The sequence below is a fragment of the Helicoverpa zea genome, chromosome 9, assembly GCF_022581195.2.
Source record: "Helicoverpa zea isolate HzStark_Cry1AcR chromosome 9, ilHelZeax1.1, whole genome shotgun sequence".
Lineage (NCBI taxonomy): Eukaryota > Metazoa > Arthropoda > Insecta > Lepidoptera > Noctuidae > Helicoverpa > Helicoverpa zea.
Window position 1 is genome coordinate 10,649,294 of NC_061460.1, and position 24,838 is coordinate 10,674,131.

Genomic DNA, 24,838 nt, shown 5'->3' on the forward strand with positions numbered 1-24,838 from the left:
CTGCTGCTGATTAGCCAGTGCTTAATTAATATGATACAGTATTTTTACCAGCCAATTAATGTGACACATAATTTCCAGAATATATCCATTTTTAAGAAGTCCGTGAGCAAAACTAAAATATCCCCAAATCTTCTTTGGTGAGGTGTAAGGAGCCTTACCGTATTGATCTCTCAGGCAAGTATTAAAGTTATTTTATGCTTAAATTCTATAAATATACGACCCTGATCTTAAGATTTAGTGCGTTCTTGGTAACTATGTGACACATGGGAAATTAATTATGTAGATCAAGACCTTTATTAAAGGAATATCAATTTATTTCCTGCATGATACAGATATCTTGCATATTGCATCATTGGCACACTTGTAATATTTTCGTGCGTAACTTGACTTGATAAAGTATAAATACCACAAAATGGACTACTAGACGGACGGACGATCTGGCCAATTTCGCCGGGAAGCAGTGGATACGGGTTACCGAAGATAGAGCGATTTGGCGAACCTTGGGGATAGGCCTTTGCCCAGCAGTGGACATCTTTCAGCTGACGATAAAATGCAAATCAATTTTGCAAAGCTGTTTTATTTATTTTTTCTTTACTCCTTCGTGGTACTTATACTCCATTCAAAATAACATTAGAAATTTAAGTAAACCTTTTTTACTGTTTGTTCAACCGATTTTGACTTCTATTCTGTAGACAAAAGAACGGAATTGAAAGCAAAATAGTGGTTACAATACCAAGTATTTACTGCAGCCGCTATTAATCATACTACTAACGCAATAGAAGTCAAAATCGGTTGAACAAACAGTAAAAAAGGTTTACTTAAATTTCTAATGTTATTTTGAATGGAGTATAAGTGTGCATCCGTTTCTTTACTTACCGGGAATAAAGTGTATCTGTGTGACGCTAGAGTCTGAGTTTGTGTGCTGTCCATAGAGCTCGACGCCTGGTCTTCCGTAGACCTTCAGGGCGCCGGTGGCTGTGCCAAGCGCTACCACCCTGAGGAGGGGGTCCCATGCTAGCGCTGATGCTCTGTGAGGAAAGCCGTGTTGTACTGTCTGTGGACAAAGATGATATAGTTGGTTAGACTTGGTATTTAAGGATCTATTTGTTCCGTTGTATTGGGATTCTTAAAATTCGACAGAGTAACTTTCTTAAGTCATAATGTCGTAAGGCAGGTTTGTACTTTTAATGTAAAAATTTGCTATTGTGATTAAAAAAGTTGTGATATGTATGCATATCTAAGTAGGAGAGCAGGTTTCTGAATATCAGCTGACAGAGAGCGGTGAGACTTATTTAAAGAAATATGTCTCATTAGAAATGATGATTTGATTTCTTAAGCATATTCGAATTAGTTGATTACTGATGTTTGTTTTGGTTGGGACGCAACGCTTGTTTATTTTGGACTCAGTATTCACGTGACATTTTCTTTATATTGAACAAGCGAGACGAGTAGCGGGTAAATGCAGTCATGCTTATTCATAACGATGCAATGCGTGCAATTGCATCTTAGTCACTCGTGAATTTGTCAGGAAAAAACTAATTTATCTTCAAGTATGTGTATTATCCTTAATTTAAAAATAACTATTGTTCATCATCTTGTTACTAGGTACTACATGGTTACCCGGAATAAAAATATCATCAGACTATAAACCCAAGTTATCCCAAGGATTGCCAATTTGTAGGACATGAACTACCGACAAATGTGAATAAGCAGGTAATTAAGTGATAGAATGGGCTTTTTGTTGCCGTTTTGACACCTCGAATACAATGGCTGACGTCAGAGAACGTGCAAAGATGTCTGACTCATGCTAGTACTTGTTATGTAGTACTAGCTTCTGGGAACTGTTGCCGAGACCTTTGCGAAAGAAAATATGGTATTTCTTTTTACGACTAAGTTTATTAGTTGCATGATTCTGCACTCTATAGCTTTTTCTATGGAATTTTGTGCAAATTACAATGCAACGGTAACAGGTTTCCGCACTAGAGAACAACAAATTATCAACAAAAAATGAGTCATACATAACAATTCAATCTGTATTTACATTATTATTTTTGATGTCATCGCGTTTTACCTAACTCTTTATGTCCAAGTTCTAACATATAATTAGAAACACTTGTCTATTATCAAAACGATGACGATAAAAATTAATGACACTTAGTTATTGGCTATGAAAAGGGTCGTGGGAACTCACACGGACGGACAAACGTGTCGCGTGTCTATGTGTTTGTAAATTGCATGGGTATAGTTACATCGAGAGCTTGTTGCATCTTGCTGGGAGCAAAAAACGTTAATTTTGTAATAGGTTTAATGGGTAAATGAAGTTAAACGTCCACTTAAGATTCAAGCAGCTTCCATAGATCTTTTTAAAAGGCTTTATTTGTAAAACATGATGAAAATACACTATTGGTGGCAATAAAAGTAAAGCATTACAAAATGGTACTTCGAATGTCATTTTAAAATAAATAACAACAAAAATAAATCAGTAAGCATCATGTTATTTTATATATTGTTGTCACAGGTTCAACGAAGTAGCCATGCAGTGTTGGAACGTAGCAAATATCAACGATTTTAAATTAATCACGTACGATCAATTCACTTATAGCGTATACACTAGTGTGTGTGCTTATAATAATTCCTATTACACACACGGACGCAAAACTCCTATAAAACCTGTGTAATGGAACGTGCTAAATGATCGACAGACAGGTATTCAAGGAAAATTCGTATTAAATCTGCCATTAGGCAAAAAGGTTTTCTTTGTAAAAGTGATATTTTAGGCGTGTATTTTGGGAGCAATTTTCTCGAAACTTGCCATTTAATTTTTGAAAGGCTTCTATCGAGCTTGCCATCGGTATGAGATATCTATAGAATTTTATAACTGGCTGTCAGACGGTTAGAACATTATTGTAAAGAGAACGATTCTACATACATACATAATGTATCATCACATTTTATTGTCGAAAATCAAAAGAGCTTAAACTGTAATTACCGCTTTTGTTGTATATTTGACTATTTATCATGAAGGTAGCAACCCATCATTAAAGTATATTCGGGCCACGTGAAAGTTTAAGCGACTGTATACAATAGTAATGGCATACGGAGTGACGCCTCCTGACACGGCTGTCAAACATTTAGACATAAATATTAATATCGATGAATCACAACACTAGCAAAACCAATTAACGGTTTGAAGTTCACATTATCGAATGAATCATCAAAAACAATAAGTAAACATAACGTTTCTTAATAGACAACATTTATTAATAGTGCAGTTCTAATTTATTTCTATTTTAAGTAGAGACATGGGCTATAGAAAATTATACTCTATGTGTATACAGTCACAGTGCGTTTTCGCACTGCAAACGATGTAGTATAACAAAAGTTCACAGTTCGATGGGTGCCAATGCGGAATGTTGTCGCATTCCTGATGGCAGTCGGCGTGACCGTCGACCTCAAAACCGTAGTTATCTATCACACAACTATTCTGTCATCTTCGTTAAAAACATATGGTTTTTTCTAAGAACAGTCATGTTTGTTGAACCAGCATAGTTTCCTTGTGTGGGAATTTTCCCGTCTCTGTTTATTAATGAAAATTTTACGCATTAGCTATGACAGCTGTGTTTGGAGAGCCACTAATGAACGATTGCCGCGGGCATGAGAATACTGCTTCGTTCTAAAGTAAACAAGTCTTACGGCATTTCGTAACCATATGTACTCATATTTCTATAGCAATCAATAGCAACAGTGTTCTGAACGTGGTCAGAAGTCAGAACAACAGGGTCCACCGTCTATTGTCTGCGTTTTGACCGCTTGCACAACAGTACTCGCTTGTGCTTGGTGCACGTGCACTCACAAAGTTCGATAGATAGCTTTACTGAACCGGTTTATAACAACCGTGATTCTCAAACTAGCAACAACGTTTATGCTTGCGAAATGTATGATACTATGTGTACATGTTTTCTTACACATCATCTAGGGTTTATTATGGATTTCATAAAAATGCTTTCAACCAAGAGATCATGCAGTTTTTGACATTGACATCTGCGACGCTCAAGATACATTTGAGACAGAAGCTAAAAAGTTAGCCGAAAGGTATCTTCCTACGATCAAAAATCAAAACCTTGAGCGCCTTTGCAGTTTTCACCGTTATGGGGTCTAGCTTGCCTTTCATACCAACTAAAAGGATACAAAGCTCAAACCATGGGCATTATTACAATGTACGAAAGACCATTCTTGTTGGGAATGTTGATCTAACACGGTGATCGCTCAAATCTTGCTTTTTTGGTGCCGTGCAACGCCTCATGAACGTGATGTTGTTTTAGATGTTCCGAGATTCGAGATTCGCTTTGTAGGTTCCATGTAGCTTTATAAGGGGTTTTGATAATCTTTGTTTGAGCGAAACTGTTATTGCAAGGGACTTATTTGTCAAAAGAAAGCATGATTGTGTGTTTACAAATGTACAACACTAAGGGTCCTACGCGAATCTTCCGACGGGTTTGAACGGAGGTTAATATAACCTCATTCCTTAAACATCCGCTGAGGAAGAGCTATGTAGAATATCAATCAATGGAAGTGACGTGTTATTGACACTGTCTTCTGGGAACGACCTTCACTTCCACAGGAATGTATGTTTATAAAGCAGGTGTCTATGGCTAGGAAGCGTCAATACTCCTCAAGGGACCGATCCACATCCCACTGGCTATTAAATTACTGTAATGTCATAATACAAGCCGATGCTCATAATTTAATAACGAGCGTCACTCATCGATCAATTACGGATAATCACTTGAATGTAAATGACATTGTTCATTCATATTCATGATGGGTGAGGAATTTAATCAATGTGCCAACCATGTGGGGCAATTAGAGCGTGTGTTTGTATATCTGTGGTCATTACACGCCACTCAGGACACGGGTAATTTGGGGAGTTTATCTGTTGGCTTAGCTTGATGAGCTGGATACTTATGTCATTGACGTTGAATACAGGAATTTGATACTTTTACGTCAAAGAAATTGTTAAAGTCAATTACAGTAATTGTATCTTGTGAAGTAGTTACGTATAAAACATACAAAGCTCAAACCATGCCAGTTAAAAAAGTTTCAACCAAAACGAATGAACAGACTGCGTAATCAAGAAAGATCCGATACAGTAGAAGATTTCATTCCTCGTTCATCAGACAATCAACGTGCAGGTGGTGCAGTAATAAAACGTAGTCAAGACCCAGATCTAGGCATAACTGCACTTGATGATCAAGTACTTGAGATCCGACACACAGTTTACGAGGAACAATTCGCTCGTAAACTTACATATCACATTAGCCGCGGTTAACTGGAAGTAATGCGATTGTTCACATAAAATTGCACTGATATGCCTACGCACCTTGCAATGATGTCACTGTGCCATTATACCAGCTGCGGCTTTCGTGCCAAATGACGTCATTTTATGAGGACGAATTAACACTAGTGTTGGACTTTTTGTCGATTTTTTTGTTTTAGTTTGTAACGCTCTACATTTGGTCCTTCCGCAATCACATTTTTGGCAAGATTCAGATATCATAAGTGGATTTTCTGTTACAATAAACAACGAGTGTTTGCCTTATGTGTCCTGATTGGCACAAAACCAGAAACAGATAGTAGAGTAGTATATACCTCAAATATTAATGGGATTTCAAATCAGTATGTAGCAAATAGGTAAACTGTGCATTTAATAAGTCTATAATAAGACACTGCTTCTTAGTACGTTAGTGTAACAGAATAATTGAGTACACTACAGCACTACTCGCTGTTGCTTAGTTAGCAGACAAACAAAAATAAAAAAAAAAGACTGCAGAAGTAATTAGGAGGCTACTTTAAAACGATCGGATAAGGGGCCACGGCTGTCCCGAGAGTATTACTAATTGCCCATTGAGGAGCATTACAAAAAGACTAAGAATTTGTAACCTTTTTTCTTTCGAATGGTTAGAGTAACAGTCTCTTTAGAATAGTTTTTCGAAAGGTTCATCTAAGATTTAAGGGATTTCCTTGAAGATGTCACGTTATCATTTAGGGGATAGTTGATAACCTGCTGAAGCAGTAATTATGTTCATATCGTGATTAAATAGTCAAAGGTGCTGACCCTAACAGCGGCCTTGACAGTAAACGCGGGAGTGCCGATAGCGTAAATATAAATTAACGCCCGGAATATTTATATAATGTCGCATGAATCACTCTGTTCCGGATAAGAGCTAGTTTATTTAGATATTCGTGATGTTCGTGTTACCAGACGATATTTGGAAAACAAACATTCAAAGTCGGACTTTCAGTCAACATGATTTGATGATTCCGAGGTGTCAGTAATTGGCTTTCTTGGGAATATAGTCGACTTATTCAAGATAACGTTTTTTAATTATTTTATCCCCTACTACAGATAATTGGACGTAACTTCTTAATAACAACTTTATGTTATGATCTATCTTCCGACAGAGCTTTAAAATATAAAATTCATGGAATTGCAAGAAGCGTTGGCAAAGAAATCTCACGTTCCAAATTGGGTCTGAAAAATTCCGTGAAACTCGTAACAAATTCGGTAGCATTCCGTACTATATTAAAATGTATTGTAGAACTTCACACGGTCCTTATAAGGCTTTGGGGAGGAAACGGAAACCTTGTCGACGACGCAGTGCGAATCCAAGCGTACGCATTATAAAGTCAACGACTTCTAATATTAATAGAAATAAAAATATTGTTTTTCGACTTGATAGACTTATAGAATTTGATTTTCAAGAAGTAATTCTGGTTAATGTAGCGAAAATGAATTAGATTAGATGCTTGTTTGAAATCATCAAGAAACGACGTAATGACATCAGCCATCAGTTGATTGGAAGAGATTGATTTACAGAAGCTGAAATATGAAGGTCAACGAGACGGTCAATTCGTATTTACCCATCAACAGTTTTGATAGACATGAACATTTCGACGAAAAGACGAAGAAAAATAGAATTTGAGTAGAGATGATTGAAATCGAGATTCTCGGATGATATTTACTGGTTAGTAAATGTTTTTGATTACCCAAATATTAATCGACTGTTGCCTTATTGTTACGTTTTATGTAAGTCTGAAACAAAATCTGAGCTAGATTAGTGATGCCATGTCTACGAATGGACCAAGCACAGATATTAATAAAACTGATTCTACATAACGGCGAATGGTAGACCAATCGCTTTGATAGGCAGGTGTTAGTGTGTCTGTCAAAACAGATCCCATAGACTGACACGTGTAAGTGCTTAGCTCAGCTACTAAATTACTTTTTAATAAGCTTTTCCTGCCCGACTTGTTATTATAGCGGTCTGTCAGCGTGCCAATAAACAAACGGACTGTTCGTTCGAGAGGTTTGATGTTTTATACCAAAACCACTTGAGAAATTAAACTAGAGGTTACAATAAAAAAGGTTGTCTGGTTTTTAAGCGTTGTGAGACATAGAAATAGAATCAGTTCATGTTCGTAGAGCTTTGCGTATTGTTGGCATGTAATTTTTCGCTTGGCTGGTGGAAAATATCGATCAATGTGAGTTCAGCAACCTTGCTGTTGCATCAATGAATCAGAATGGATGTGTGTCGATAAGTTTGAAGTTATTCGATTAGATTGTAGGTTCAATGGATGATTTTGAATTAAGTGCGTCTTTGGAACAATGAATCCGTGAACCATTTACGAATCACTCAATTGTAGATATAGCGTCCCACTATTATGGATCAATGGTACAATTCTGTACATGTCCCAATATCATTGCAATAAATCCCAATACGATGAAGTAAAACATTATAAATTATAACTTTATGGTATCTCTGAAATGTGTTGATTACCAAAAAAAATGAGCGTGCTAACTGAATGAGAATGACGTCACTATCAACGTAGGACGGGTTACGTCTGGGTGTCAGTCATTGGCTTCCTGCACAACTTCCGCAGCCACAGTGCGCAGGCGTCGCCATTGTTGCCACCGGTACGCAGTGAGTAATCGATTGTACGTGATAACCGCACGTTATGCCAGATTTTACAACTCTGGACTTCTTTACAGTAAAAAATTCCTTTAAATATAAATAAGAATTCCCATTCAAATTATAGAGATTGACAAGTAAATACTCCGTAGTTCCAAGTAAGGATTTATTAAGATCCATCCACTAATTCCATTGACTAGCAATAAATAGCGATTAAAGGCGATCTAGGCTGGGCTTGAATAATAAAGCGTTCAATTAGCTTAAGTAATACCAGTAATAGGCATCGCACCTTATATGGATGGAGTGATTTCCTTTATCGATGACTATACTGGGAGGGCGCATGCGCCGGTGATTGCCCCATTGAGTTGCGCCGGCGCTTCGCAAAATGTCATTCATATAATGAAAGGATGTTTAGTCTTTTTTAGTAGTGAGTGAAATGCTAGCGTGTATACAAACTAGATTTCAAGTGGACAGTGATTTACAAGGTAAACTGAGCCCATTGATAAATAGTGACGCATTACGGAGCGATTGATGTTCCCAACCACACTTGGAATTAAAAATAGCTGGATTTATGTATAATGCAGTTTATTTTCCGCTATGTACTGTGGAATTACTTACAAGTTAACTTCAGAAAATACATGAACTTAAGGTATACGTGGGATTTGTCATAAAAAAATTAAAGAACAATGAAACGAAACGCAAACATTCACAAAAACCATATTATATTCTTTACTTTCTGAGAAAGCGACTGTCATTGAAACTCCGTCAGGTAGGTATCGCAAATCAATAGGCTTGCACATAATTTCTAAGTAAAATATTTTTGTGATATTTGCAAATTCCACTATGAGGCATTTTCATAATTTTCTCGGAAGACCATAATCGCAATATTTCCTAGACTTCATGATACAACACGGATTATGCTTGGAAATATGATTCAGGTTGCGGATAAGATAACCTGTATCATTATCAAAGCACCAAACTAGTGAATCAACAGTATCCTAGAACACTCGTAAATAAATAAAAAACATGATACGTTTACAGATAGATAGGGATGATTGACTTTTCCGTTCAAACAAAGTCGTCAATGTAAATAGTTTGTGGTGTAACAGCCGTAGATAATGGGCTGCAATCATAGAGGACCGTGCAGGTGATCGTAGAATGCATGAGTCAGACACCTATTGACATTCAGCACGAGTGCACGGCTCACTGCAGTGTTTCCTTTGCCTCCAACAACGGTTGAGGAAAAAAAACTAATTGAAGTTTTTGAGCAGATTTGAAAATCACTGTCAAATACAATGGAGGAATTAATTCCCTTGAAATTGTTTATCATTAAGAATTGAAGGCACGATGAATATATTTAGTACAGCAATGACGTAGAACTATTACGTAAACAAAGGAAAATAGGTTATATAAACACAAATGTATCCTTAACCTTCTCTGTTGACAGGCAATGTACCTTCAAATGCTTTTGCAATGAAGTCTGTCAATGAATAATATGGTGCATAGGTTATTTGCATTTTAACTGAAACCACAAAATAAGTGAGGCGGTTGTCATAGAGTATGTTACGCCTAATCACACCTCACATCAACCATAACCGCCTAATGATTTTTTACGTGTCTCAGAAATAAGGCCAACATTCCTTCAACGTTTTTTATTCAACTTTTTATCTTACTATTTTTAGCATGCAACTTCTCAGTGAAAGTCTTATGATTTGCTCTTTCGAAATGAACAAGCTCTTTGCGTACTGTAAGTGTAAACAGATGTTTTTGACCTTAAATAAATCCCATCGTGATACAAAACCTATAAATTTGCAATTTGGATCGTGCGGGTCTGATGCGCTCGTTATCCAAGGGCGTATTACGTCATCAGTGATTACCATGGAGACAGATTCGATTTTATGTACCTGGTGGATCTATTAGATGAAGAATTTATAGCATTTAAACCAGCAATAAATAACTTAAAACTCCTATATACAAACGTATAACACTTAAACATCAAAGGTGACACCAGCCATATAAGGCTGGCAACAATGCAACGATCTCAATACGGTGAAACTTCGTGAGTTCGTGCAGCAAGGAGGCGGAGTACCGTTGCTTTTAACATTTGAACCTACATCCGATCACAACCTCTTTCCAACGTGCACCATTAATACATGCAATCACTGAACACCGTGTTGCTACAACAATAAGGCCTAAGTTTGAACGGCAGAAGTGTGAGACAGCAGTAAATAAGTTTGCGTACGTATCTCTAAATAAAGACTTGACGGTTTAATAAGTTAATGAACAGTTAACGGTACAGTATTGTATGTTTAATTAATTCTTGAGATGACAGCTGTTCATTCTCGTCCTACTCAAAGGGTCAACGAATTAGAAACGTAATCGATATACCGCGAATAACCCTATCACGACAGGCAACTTGGTGGTCTTCCTGAATGGTTTTATGTGGCTATGTGCCTGTGCCAATATTTACCACGGATGTACCTGACGTAATATTCATAATAGAAAAGGTCTGTTTAGCAAAACAACGCATTTTCACAGAAATAATTCAATACATTGTAATAAACTTACTGATACAAAGTATAAACAATTACCTACTGTCAGTTTCGATCTTGGGTAAGTATTAAAAATAAACATTTCTATAGAATCGAATGCACGCGAAAGTGAAAATCGATTCTCGTATGCAATGCGATTGAATTATGCAATGAATAGGAAATGGAGCACGCCGCGTGATCTCGATACCGCCTAGCGGAACGATAGGCGCGGTTGTCATTGAGAATACTGCACACATTGTCAACTAGAATCATATATTTATGAGACCAAATTATGAAACCTCTGTGTTGTATAATCCTAATATAGCACAGGACTACTTACAAAAAACGCAACCATAGCAAGATCAATAAAACTCCCCTGTAGCTACCGACAAGCCCCTCTACCATCAAGAAAATCGTCATATTCATCATTCAGCAAGACTATTTCCAAACTTGCAAATCGGGCTCCCATACTCGTAACATCAGACCACGAGCACCCACGTACTACAAACAAAACACGGTGCATGGCAACGATCATAAATATTCATGCAGATTCAGGCACGGGTCGTTGTCAGCTATGAGTTACGATAACATACCTGGGCCCGACCTTCGGAGGGGGCAGACGGGTAACGTATATACCGACAGGCATTTGAAAACGAATGTAGATTCTATGAATCGAGTTTATGTAGTTGGTCTGATTGGTACTGATCTTGAATGATATAAAATCACATGGTAAGCTTTTAGTTTCTATGTGTGAGACTTACAGAGTCGCATTAATAAGAGATGTTGCCAATTTTTGGATTGCGTTATGCTCCAGATCTTTTCAAGTGCTATATCACCATTATAGCTTTTAAAAGATAATCCTAAGGAACTTAATAAAGACTCAATAAAGTGAGTCCTTTAGTCAATAAATGAACGAAAAAGTTTCCAAGAAATAGAACTTACGAGCCTATTCAGCTTTATTTTAGATAGCTTTCTTATTTACGAAGCTTAACTTTGCGAAGTTTCATTCCAGGCTCAGCAAGCTCCAAAGTACTGAGCCATCTAAGGAGACATGTAGTCAGAAATAAAGTTCAACGATCCAACTCAGGCTGGGAAAAGGGAACTTATGTGATAGCTCTTTTTCATTTTGTAAAGCACTGTAGTCCTGGCTAAGGGATTGTTCACACCAAACGTATTGTCCGCCGCTGACTGTGAGTATACTCACAGTCGGCCTCAGTGTGAACGTCGACTCAATCTGCAGTACGCGTACTCACCAAGCCGACAATAGGCTATAGCGTACGATGCGCTACATGTGTGAACAAAAGAATACGCTCGTGTAGGTTCACACTAGATGCGTACGCTGAGCGGCCGACTATTCTACACATAAAAGAGCTCAGTATTTGAAGTTGCTCGTAGTATTTTATAAACGATCTCTGAGATCACTCGTGGTTCCCATACGATAAAACTAGTGTATTTTAAAAAAAAATCGGACGTTTACTGATATTTCAATTAAATGATGCGCATTCAGATAGTTGCCATTTGCGAAGCTCTAGAGGAAGACGAAAATAATAAAAAGAAGAGATTGTGGGTACATCCCTTAAATTTGAAGAGATGTTTTCTTGGTCAATTTCATACTTTATATTTCGAATATAGACTTTATCCAAATAAGTTCAAGAAATATTTTCGTATGACAGTAAAAACATTCGATGAGTTACTATCTTTAATACGTATAAGTTTATATAAAAGGGACACTAATTATCGACGTGCTATTCAGCCAGAAGAAAGATTGACAATTACTTTAAGGTAAGAGGAAAACAACTTGTACTGTAATCAACACTTATTTATTATAATCAAATCAATCACGTTTAAACAATTGCGAAAAGAACAATGTCAGACGTCCATAGTAACTTAGGCTCAATAAAAATATTTCATGTACAGTGAAAATTCTTACAGTTTCTTGTGTAGTTTCCCGCTGATCCCCCCAAAGGATTGTTCCCCCCAAAAAATCCCCCATGGGCAGAAAATACCCCCAAATTTGAGGGGAATCCCCCCAATCTGGCATCACTGCGCGGCGGTGCGGACGCGGCGGAGCGGCGGTGCGTACGCGGCGGAGCGGCGCTATTCGGCAACTGCGTCCGCGTAGCCAATCCGCGTCCGCCGTGCATAGTCGCGTAGTAAAATAATCGGCTACTGAGAGTCAGCTACAACAGACGACGTAACAGCGTATAGTCGGTTCGGTGTGAACGACAATTTCAATATATATGGAAAAGCAATAAACTGCGTAACGCGCGCTCACAGTCAGCGGCGGACAATACGTTTGGTGTGAACGATGCCTAAGTCAGTGTACTTGAACAAGAGTTAGATGCTCGGTTGTAAAAGTGTTAGTGGCAGTTTAATGAACGTACTTGGACTCGTACATGGAATGCTATTCAATTAGAACACAATTATTGGAGTTAAAACTTTCAAACAGAGGAGCTTCTTTTGAGGTATTGCTTGTGGATTAGACCTTATTTGTGTTATTCAATAACAGCGTTGAATGAAGAATGAAAGTTTGAAAGCCACTCATTCAAATAGTGCGTGATTTACCACAAGTTACTAGACATAAAATCTTACACAAACATATCTTTATTTACAGTCCAAATATTGATATTGAGTAATATTTTCCTATTTGCCCAGACTAACGTGCTGTCAAATCTAGTTCTACGATATACTGCGTAAAAGATTGGAATAGACGTAAAGCAAACCAGTTTGCACGTGCACATTTTACACTGGACAAGTTTAGATTTATTGGAAGGCGTTCTCGAGGGTGCAATGTCTGTTAACCTAGGGGTAAGAATTACGTGCTTACATATTCCATGTTCAAAAATTCTAAAGCTGGTCTTTCCCCCCGTTCTTATTTTCAGAGCGAAAACGTGGAATATTTTAATGCAGATTTCAGTGTCGCTAGAGGGTAATTTTACACAACCGAGAGCTGGTTATATATCTACAATCCTTTAAATAAAATATCATTTAAGGTTGATTATGAACTTGTTAATGTTTTTATGAATTTTAATGTCCATAGCAATAGCTGTGCCGCCATTTCCTCGCAATTATATTTAAATAAAATTGTTTGCAGTAGATGTCCTTATAGCGTGATAACAATTAGCATATTTAAGGGGGCCAGAGCGACCGTGATTAACCTGTAGTAAGCACCAGTTTATATATAACTACAATTAACTACAAGATGTGATGAGGAGCTCGCCCGAAGAAATTATCTAAGGAAATACTTCATCATCGTTTATGGACCCTAAAATTACCTCTTTACGGTCCCTTTACCTTCACGGCTTAGTTGGAGAGATAAACGGCTATATAAATATTGTCCTCAAGTTATTAATTTACCTTTTCCCTTACCCATGCCTTTATATTTTTCTGATAACGAATGGAACTAGACGTGGGATTTCAAGGCCCACAACTGAAACAAATAGATTTATATCCAAAGGTACCCTTTATCCAGACAACCTCGGTCTCCTTCAAGAAGGGCGAGTAATCGTCGATACTATACCACGATAGTGTTATCTCCGGCCGATAACGATGCAATCAATAATTTTAGAAGTAGGTACATATGTACTGTTGGCCGCATCACTTGTTCTAGTCAAATGACTCACGGATGTTGTAAACGATAATGTTCCGTCAAGGATTCTATATAGTTCGGCCATTCAGAGAATGCGTTCCTGACACGTCGCGATTGAACTGACGACGTAATAACATTCATTGATTATTGATATAATAATGTTGTTTTAATGCTCCTCAATTGTTAAAACGGTAAACAACCAGCAAAAATATTTTTATCGTAACTGCAACGCCATTGCAAAGTTACGTCGTCAGTTCAATCGCGACGTGTCAGGAACGCATTCTCTGAATGGCCGAACTATAATTGAATATAAAGTACATCAGGTTTATCGAAGAAAGAGACTTTGAATATACTCCTAAGCGGTGATAGAAATGCTGAGAAAAAATATGTAGTTCGTAAAGCTCACGGAATTACAAAATGGAAGAAACCCCAAAAACGATAACCGTCTTACCACAAAAACTTTTAAACGTCAGTTTAAGACTTGTTTAAAAAAATGTCAAATTATGACGTTGACATATGGTTCATTTTGGAGCCACATTTTTTTTAGACAAGTGTAAAACAGTGGTTAAAGTTTTTGTAGTAAGGCCATAAATGTTTAGCAGTTCCGGATTGTTAAATCTGGGAAGAATAAATGGAGCAAACCTTCACAGATACAACAAATTAACCACCCCTAAGGGCCTTACTACAAAAACTTTAAACCCTGTTTTACACTTGTCTAATAAAATTTTGGCTGCAAAATGAACCATATGTCAACGTCATAATTTGACATTTTTTTAGACAAGGCATAAACTGACGTTTAAAAGTTTTTGTGATAAGACGGTAAATATTTAGTAAACAAACAATACTATTGTAAGGGTATCACGCAAACATCCAATAAGGAATCGATGTTACGTCCCCTACACCATAAGGCCGTAGTAAAATACGCACGAAACATCATTCATTACGCTTTCCTACGTCAATAATAAAACTTTTATGGTGGTCGAGGTGTATTCTCGTATTAGCTAATAGCGGGCAGTAAAACAATCGTAAATGAAAGGAATTTGATCTAACTGTGCGAAGGGAACGCAAAGGTCTTGGGTATCGCAGTCTTCCAAACGTTTTACTACATTGATTTATTTGTGTTGGCAAATTCATGTTCAGAGTTGTGGTTTGTTTGCTGAGAAGCAATGAAATCAAAGAAAGTATTAAAGTTATCAAAGTCTAGACTATGTTTAGCTTTTATTTTAGCATCCGTATAAAAGAAGTCTAGATTGTACTCGATAGTCAGCACCTTTCCTCGTTTAACACTTTCCCCATTCATGACATCATGCAAGAGCTCTATAAATCTGCACACATACAAAGAAATGCACGCCTGTTTTATGTGATTGTTAAAGTAGCAAAATCTCTGCTCTTCCCAGACTGCCCTTAAACCCAAAAAGTAATGTATGAAGATTTTTTTTTTCAATTTTAAGCTCCCCTGGTAGACAAAACAAAACCTTCAATCCCAGATTATTCAAATGAAGAGAGAAAATAAAATGCTCATCCATATAGTCTGAACCTTACCAAGGTAGTCTCACTTTATGTAGATACATTGTCTAGCTTCCCAGACAATGCTATCTACGTGAGCTTTTACTGCTTGCAGTAATGTATTGTCTAGAAAAACTGGACTGCTAGCCGACTGCAAGCAAATTGCAGTAGGACACACCATTTCCTGAATTCTATTTACGACTTGCACGTGAACTTATTAGAGAATTCTACAGATTCAATTCTCTGTAAAGACTCAACATTACAATGGAAGAATTGTAAAATTTTTCTCCGAAGCACAATTGCCTAGTCATCACAATTTAGTTCAATAGGCAAGCCTCTACAAAATCCGCTGCTCGAGCAATGTTTAGATAGTTCAATCTATATTTTAAGTGGTTCAATTAAAAGAAGTTTACAGTTCAAACAAAGTCTAATGGCGCCAACACAATTTTCTTTATAATGTGTGTGCTTACAAGGGTTACATAGTGTAATTAGCAGAAGAATCGATAGAGTGCATCGAACCTGGTGTAGGGCTTCTAAAGCCTGTGGACCTGATATCCCGGCTACTGTTAGGCTTCCTTGCAGATTGTGCAACTGTACAACAGGTGCAATTTTGTCTGTTCGAGTACGTGATTCAATTTGTTGAGACAGTGTTTTGTTTTTTAAGTGCTTTGCTTTTAATTGTGTTTTGATTGTTCCACTCTGAGATTTACACTAAAATTGTGTTCAGATATATTTCTGGTCCTTTGTTACGCATGATGTCACAAAATTCCGAGTCTTCTTTAGGTTATAATAAGAATTATTAAAATTAAATAAAAAGAACATATGTCAAACTTCCCAGTTATACGAAATCGAAGTAAATTAGTGCGTGCAGACATACAGGTTTAAGGATGAGCATGTCATTGTTAGGCTATAAATAAAGGCTCGACCTTCGCAGAGGTGATCGTCCGCCCACAAAGGCCTGCCTAGCTAGTACAATCTAACTTCTTTTTTAATCATTATGCATAGAGGTACAAAAAGGTTAAAATCTTATGAACCTTTTTGTTCAATAAAGTGGTAAAAAATGTATTGTAACGGATGATTTTTTGTATGAAGTGATGGCTACGTGATTATACACAAGTGTATGAATTTGATATAGCATTTTTTTTGTGAAAGGTATGGTATGTAAGGTGCCCATTTTATTTTGAACATTTTACTAAAGGTTATTCAATGCTATTGAGCTGAATTTAAATGAGTCGGCAAATGTGCGTGTTGAACAAAACTGTGTATTTTACATTGTAAAAACGCACTTACATTCTTGTTTAATCATGTTAATTATTAATTTGAGTAACTATAACTAGGACTAGTTATTTTTCTAGGCTTTCATCCTGGGCGTAATGCTTCCATAAAGACTTTAAAAAAAGTATTTTTGATGCGGAAAAAAATCATGAAAAGGCTTAGCCCCGTGTCAAATTTCTATAATTCGATTTAACGTTTCATCCGTTAGCTAGACAGGCAAGCTTACAGTGTTCGAATATAGAAAGGAAACAATTTTTATTAAAAAAAGCAACTCATTCAGAGTGCTTTAATTTTTTTTATACATTTTGTATCAACCAGCCACACGTCTGGTACGTGACATCGCATTGATCAATCGTATTATAGTACAATGAACGTATGTACTTATAATCTTATGTACTTGATGAGTATAGCTATAGTTATAGGCAGTGTAAGAAACGAATTATTACTTATAATGTAATGTTTTGAGAACATCACTCGTCTTCAGCTTGTGAAAAAATAATAAAAACTACTTCCCAAATTGAGACACTTCCTTAATTGCCATATTTTATAACTAAAAAAATCTTAAGTCCCAAAATGCTACTTACTTAACAAGATATTTTCCATACTCAACATTCCAAACGTATAATGTTATTCATTGACAAAAAACAAGAGAAAATGGAGAGAGGCAATACGAGAAACGCTCGTACCATTAATACACGAACACAATGCGAAAACCTCGGCATTGTGGGATCATCCCACAGTAATTGTCATTGCTTACTTAATGCGCCGTACCAACTTGAACAAGCCTTTTACTGCATCAAATGAGCATAATAGCTATCTTTACGATCATTTCGGCATTAAAAGGCAGATTTTACAACTTTATACATTAAAAGCCAATGTTGTATTTTATTTCTCCATGGATGTTACTATCTCGCCTTTTCTAAAGTACCTCATTCAAAAAAAAAAAAACAGCAAAACTTTCGACCACTTTAAAATGTATGACTTCATGCATTGCATTCCGTATCTAAAAGCCCCGACCACACAATTGAAACAAAAATGTGAGGAATTTGAACATTGCAAATAATTCCACTGAACACAAGGTTCTATTCTATTCTATTTTTGGTTATGGCAGATTGTCGATGTCGATATCAACGATTCTGCCACTGACGAGTGAAATGATAAGCACGTCGTGATGCCAGAACACAAGGTTAAACAATGTGCCATTACCTTTATGTCAATTGTCATATTTGACAGATGCCACACTAATTCTAAGCTCGATGTGCCACACGCTGATCCATTCATAGATTTTTAAGGTACTTTTTGTTGCAATATGCAACCTGGTTTCTACTGAATTTATGAATAAATCATAGCTGATAATTATTTAGATTGGTTCAGAAAAGGATTTTTGTGGGATGAAATTGTCTGTTAGCTATTTTACATTGTTTATTTAATGCAAAACATATTGATAGAAAAAGTTTTTGAATTGAAACCACGAAAACTGATTTGAATTCTATATTTGCATATGTATGAAATGGTAAATTTGCTTTATAGAATTTGTTTTATTATGATAAGATATTGCGATTATAATGCGATGATGTCGATGGCGGTTGGTCGGTGAATGAACCAGAAATCTGAGCTTATCGTGCAAAGACTTGGCGCGGAAACGTTCCTCAATGCAAATATGAGGAACGTGTAATCTGTTAGAGTAAACACATTTACTTACAAGCTTGTTAAGTGTTAGTTAAGTGAGTTATGTATGTTTCAATAATATATCTGTAGTAAGTAGAAATGAATTAGATTTTTTTTAATCGAAGTAAGCCAAAATGCGCATTGTTGATCCTCCAGGCGGATGTTAAAAGTTTTTATCTATTTGTTACACCGATATCTAGATGTCAATCCATTGTAAGAAAAATACCCACCAGATGAACTGTGTACATACACTGAAGTCATTCAAATGACTTGCGGTTACTAGACTAAATTGGCGAAGTATCTCGCGAGCTCGCCCAATCAAGAAACAGAACGGGAAGCCCAAAATAGGAAATGCCACCCTCGGGAATTGAACGGGTCGTAAGAACATATCTCCAAATGTGTGTTATAATAGTTAGCCTGAATTGGTGATGTCTGTAGCAAGTAGGAAACCGTGGGAGGCGCGCACTTCAGGCAATGACGCGGCTTAATGGAGGTTAAGATGTGTGCCCCCATGTAACGAGCATCGCGCCTTGTTGGACCAACTATGTACAGGCAAATTGGATGAGTTGCTATCACGTGAACACTCAGTGGAATGCTGGGGAGAAAGATTGAGAGTTCCATCACGATACGTTCATAAAAAGTTCGCCGCTAGTTCAAAAGGTGCTATTACAAATGAAATGGAAAACAGTTCGATACTACATTCACAACGTAGTAATACTATGCATGAGAAAGCATTTGAAAATAAAAACATTGAATGGAGATATTAAACGATGGATGTCCGAGATGGTTTACAAAATAATGCATGTAATAATGACGTCGGCCTGTTACTCAATCCTGCGCGAGCGTGTGGCTGCTTCGGAGTTTTTATATCATCAAATTAAAATACCAAAAGCTATATCATGAAATGGTCGGCGTCTGGACAGCATCACAAGTCTATAGTTAGCTATAAAATGTTACTAAAGTACACAATAGCTTACGTGGCATTATTTTTAAATATTTATTTGTGGCTTTCGGAAAGGTGAACAGATCATCGGCCGAAGCCAGCTTGGCAGCCGGTTGGTGGATGGATATTTTCATCAGACACTTTGTTGACTGCTCTATAACTACCGGTATTTAATCGTGAACATAACACTTCTGTTTTACTTATTTATTTGGTGTGATACTTACATACATCTTTACAATTGCTTGAAGAGTTAAATCGTGCATAAACGAGCATTAAAAACCAAACGATTGGTTCCTCATTAATATTGATCTTCCAACCTATAAATAGGATAAAGCATTTGTTCGAACAGTTGTTTTTTATGAAAGCATGTTGCTGGTCGAGTCCGGCGCATGTATTTAGTGAGTAGTAAGTAGAGTACATACGGACAGTACAAAAGAAGCAAGTCGTGGCCCATCGGTTAACAACTGTGCTGGCACGTGGAATGTGGTTTCGTCAGTTCAACATAATTGAACATATTAGAATAGTATTTCTGACCATGATGCACGAGGTGTAGAGATTTAAAGATTTAATAGTTCCAATTGAATTAAGGATTAGATAGAAGACTTGGTTTTTATATAAGTATAATGTAAAATCGCCTGACCATTGAAAGGTTAATCTGTAGACGACAAAAATGTAGGACTTTCCTTTTATCGAAGATACATTCAAGAATGGATGACAGTGTCAACAAAAACAAAAAAGGAGGATAAGAAGTCATTTTTAACAGCATATTTTTCGGAATTAAATGAAGTACTAAAATTAGCAAGCCCAAGAGAAGACATTAGCCGTAAAATAAAAGGAATAGCGATATTGATCGCAGAATTTGCGAAACGGGTCTACCTGTTATTTGGGATTCGCCTAAGGTTACCACGAGGTTTCCAAGAAAGGGGCGTGGGTACAGCCTGACCTGAATATAGCGGCCTTAAGTCAAAAGCTTTTTGTCTTAGACCGAAACTTTGTAGAAATATTGTTTGGTGAAGAATAGCGAAAGATTATCCTTAAGACAGAAGTCTTTTCAAAATATGAATAGCTTACTATCCCCTAAAATAATAAAAACTTTGGAAATATGAAATTTGGAAATGATGCAATAAATTCGTGGAATGACCGATAAAGATTTTCGTGAGATATGATCGCTAGCGGTTAGTGTGGCAGATAGAACTTTTCGTGTCTTCAATGAAGTGCAATAATACATTAGGCATGCAAGTATCTGTGCAATGAAAATTTCACGGCAAAAAACCCGGTCATTTGAATAAGCAGATTTATACAACTGCACAGTACCTATTATGATATACAAGTAGGTAAGTTTACCTCGATAATGTCCTAGGGTAAACCATAAAATTAAAATGTTGTGGTAAATGAATTACTTTATAGAAATGGAATGCATGAGACAGACAAGAATTGTCATATTAACCACACAACACGCTGCTTTCGTTATGACACAAAATTCATAGCTACACGTGGTTCACAACGTTTTAATCAATGCATTTGTAATGGCGTGTATGCACTGGTTTACTGAGCTGCACAATGCAAATTAGACATAGCTTTTCCTACACAACGTAGGTACGTACCTAGGTACCTAGATATAATAATAAATCATAATTGCTTGAGCCCAGCTTGAGGGCGCGGCACCTAGGACGAGTTTGTTGCTAACCGTCTACCGTAGTCTGACCTCGCTTTTATGTGAATATTCTTACATGCAAAGCGATGATTAGGTTGGCAAGACTTGAAAGTTAGAATGTGTTTGAGTTATTTATTTTTAAGTTTTTCGAACCTGTTGTAAATCTAATGTTAGCTCAAATTGCTATTAACTTGATGCTTCATATAAGGCACTTTGCATGCAAAATTATGAAAATTACAGCTCGCATCCACTGACAAGAGTAAATAACACGTCACGTTCCCGTGTACTTAATACAATTTTCCATCGACATTACGCTTATTTGACAATAAAAAAATCCAAATTTAAAATAACATGTAAATACGTAAAATACAAGGAAAATTAAAGGACCAAAACCGAGGGGAAGTCCTATGACCAATGACATTTGCATAAATCCTTTTTCGATGACGTTATAGATCGGCATTCAGTTACACCATACGTAATGGTTTATTCGTAACGATGCCTACAGTAACTTGCTCTCATTACGAGCTAACAAAAGACAGCATTTCTGAACATCGAAATAGCACAATTACGAAATTATTACTACGTCAAATCCTACTCTTCCAAGAAACATCGGTTGTATGGAAGCGGTAGAAAAACTAAAGTACTCATGTACCTGATTGTCGATTATATAATCCTTTATTAAACGTGTGACAGGTACAGAGCATGTCAAACCAGTTCTCACGGTGAGTCAATATCAGCAGTAAGAATCTACGCTTTCAATCTATAGGTAACACGTGAAGAAAAAATCTAAATTGTTACCACTAATGAAACATACATTTAAAGCGCAAAAAAGTACTTAGTTGCTAACCTGAGCAAGTGTTTAAACATAGTTAATACTGTTTATCGTTATAAACGTATCGAATTATTTTTATAGTTTCAACTAAACAAGCATTAGCGGTATAATAACACTAAATTGCATTATAATATCTCGTGAAAGCTGTAATTCGGCTATCATAATTACGTCACATCTATTTGAGGAAAAGCCTCGGTCAAATTCCATCATTAATGTTCCGAACTTTTGTCTAACCTCAGTTACATTGTACAACTAATCGACCGTGTTTAGTAGTATTTTCTGCAAGAGTAAACCTTTCGTTATCTTCATATCAGTAATGTCTATTGGTGTCGACGATGTCGTGTCAACAATTGGATTACGGAGTTAATCTCTGTAGCTACAAGAGTATTGCCCTGATTATACACAACACAACACTCGAGATCCAGTAAGAACAACACGATTTAATTCCCCATGAATAAATGCTGAACAATCAAATCTAAATGACAGCCACAGAATTGAGAGAAGTACTGTCAATAATTTCATCTGGCCGCAAATCGTTTGCGGTTGCTCAGCTAGCTTTTGGCAGCTGCGCTTTATTAATACCCGTGACCGGAATTTCAGCAATTAATTAAAACCACAATTTGCACTCCATTTGTTCAGTATCATCGAAATTGAGAGCTATTCACTTTAATAGAATATACGATTTTGATGTAAATGATCATTTGGAAGCCAATTGAATGAACGCCGGCACAAATGTTTTTGAATTCGCATAGAGACACTGCAGTGAGGTAATGCAAAAATAAATGGGAATGGCTTACAATACACATAGAGACTGGGTAAAGGAGCAGACTGCCATGTTTAAGTAGATCAAGCGCACGAAATAAACGATACATTAAGCAACAACAATATATTCCAGTAACTTCCAAACTGCATAACAAGTAGCAACCCTTATCGTAAAGTTCTCAGCATTATATTTAGTGAATGCAAGTCTACAACGGTTAGCATTCAAGTTTAAGTAAACTGGCTCGGGCACTGATAACAAAGTTGGACACGATGGTGCACAGAACTTGGGGTACGACGAAGAAATTCACTTAAAATTTCCGTCTTCCGAGATCCCGAGGAAGTTCTAGTGCCTTGTTACTTCCCCGATAAGGGAGAATGTTTTCCTATGAATGGGATTTTATGTGACTTTATTTGGCGTTGCATGTTCGCAAATTGGATGCATTATAACAAGATTTTGCGGTGTCTTATTTCTGATGTATGCCATTCGTCTCTTAAGATTAATATTGCATGCAACGCATGAATGTACACAACTCTTAAAAGGATCTGCAGATTGAAAAGGTATTTTTTTCCAACATTTACATACTGTTTACAAAATGCAGTCGAAACAAAACAAGCTTGCAACGAAGAAGAATAGGTATGCACACAACATATCGATACACATACATATCGAGTATTATTCACACCATAAATAACGCAGCCCATTTACCGAACATTCATTTCTTAGAAAGGTGATAAATATTTATTATCAGTTATCGATAAAAATTAACGGCCAGGCGAAGGGTGCGGCGTTTATTGCACTTCGATCCAGATAGTGACTAAACACTGCAAAGCCAGGACAAATAATGGAGATATTAAACGATTGAGTGGTGCTAAACGATTATTATAGTTCTTATCAAGCTATGTTGTTGTGGTAAAAATTTAATCAATTCAAATGTCTTTATTCTTCAGAGATTCTATCGAGTCTTATTAAGCCTGGCATTTCACTTAAGAGAAAATTGAAAAACAAAAGGCCTTTAGATTAATTAAATAAGGCTTTAGAACTTTGAAAGTTATTCAGATATAGGCTTCACGACTCCGAGAACAAACTAATCAAAATTCACCGAACCAAACAATGAAAACAGATTATATTTTAGAAACAAACTGTTGTGGACAACATTACTCGTTTTGCACACGCATTAATCAATAGTCGTCGAAATTGACCAGGTGTTCAAGTTATCAAAAGCTTGGTTCATGAGGCAATTAATTTTTTACACCATTTGGCGAAGGATACCAGTACAGAGTACCTGGGAGGCCTCTATATGGAAAACACGTATGATTGTTGGCAAAGAAACCTACATAGTACATTATGTACACAGCATGTTGAGACAGTGACAGATTCTGTTCCTTTGTTGACAAACATTGTCGTGTAGTAGTAAATTTTCCGTACGTAGTAGGCGTTTTTATTGCTTGTGCTGAACATTCGAAGGTAGCGTTTGACTAGAGCTGTGAGAGGATGTAGATCAGGGTCGCTGGATGGCAATTTTGGGCCAAAAACTATAAGCAGCATATCTTTGCCCCTAACGAAAGCAACAAATATTCCTTCTAAAGAAAATACATAGGTAGTAAGTACTAAGTCTACTGCATTGGTGACAAACGGCACAATATCGATTGTACCACATTATCTGCTGCTATCGGATAAAGTACGATAACGCTCCCTACTATATTGTTTAGTTATGTATTTATTAGTAACAAGCTCTAGAACATAAGAGTTTATTTCAAGAATAATTTTTGGGCAAAAAAATCTTTCATCACCGGTTTGCTGTTGACAGTCTTCATAGCCTCGTATTAAACGAGGTTGCTATCTGACCCTAACATGCTCATTCAATGGGTTGTTGACATCGCTTAACAAACGATTAGGATTTAGTGTGAACTCTAAATAGAACAGCTACTTAAGGAGAACTGTATAGTCATTTAAAAAATAACCACTTAAATGAAACATCTTTCACACATCCAAACTTGTGTACTTACATGCTCTCGGATAACGACCTTTTATTAACACACACATAAAAAAAAACAATTATCTAAACATCTGTTTTAGTCTAGACACTCAAAACAAACCAGCAGCACTT

At 36.7% G+C, this 24,838-nt stretch overlaps 1 protein-coding gene across 7 annotated transcripts in view; it reads right to left on the bottom strand.

Annotated features, from left to right (window-relative positions):
- Nucleotides 1–24,838, bottom strand: part of LOC124633437 (lethal(2) giant larvae protein) — a 48,570-nt gene that overhangs the window by 19,993 nt on the left and 3,739 nt on the right. For all 7 annotated transcript variants that reach the window (XM_047168655.1, XM_047168658.1, XM_047168654.1 and 4 more), the window contains exon 3: nt 877–1,054. In XM_047168655.1, the coding sequence (XP_047024611.1) occupies nt 877–1,054 (178 nt within the window). The remainder of the gene's footprint in view (nt 1–876; nt 1,055–24,838) is intronic.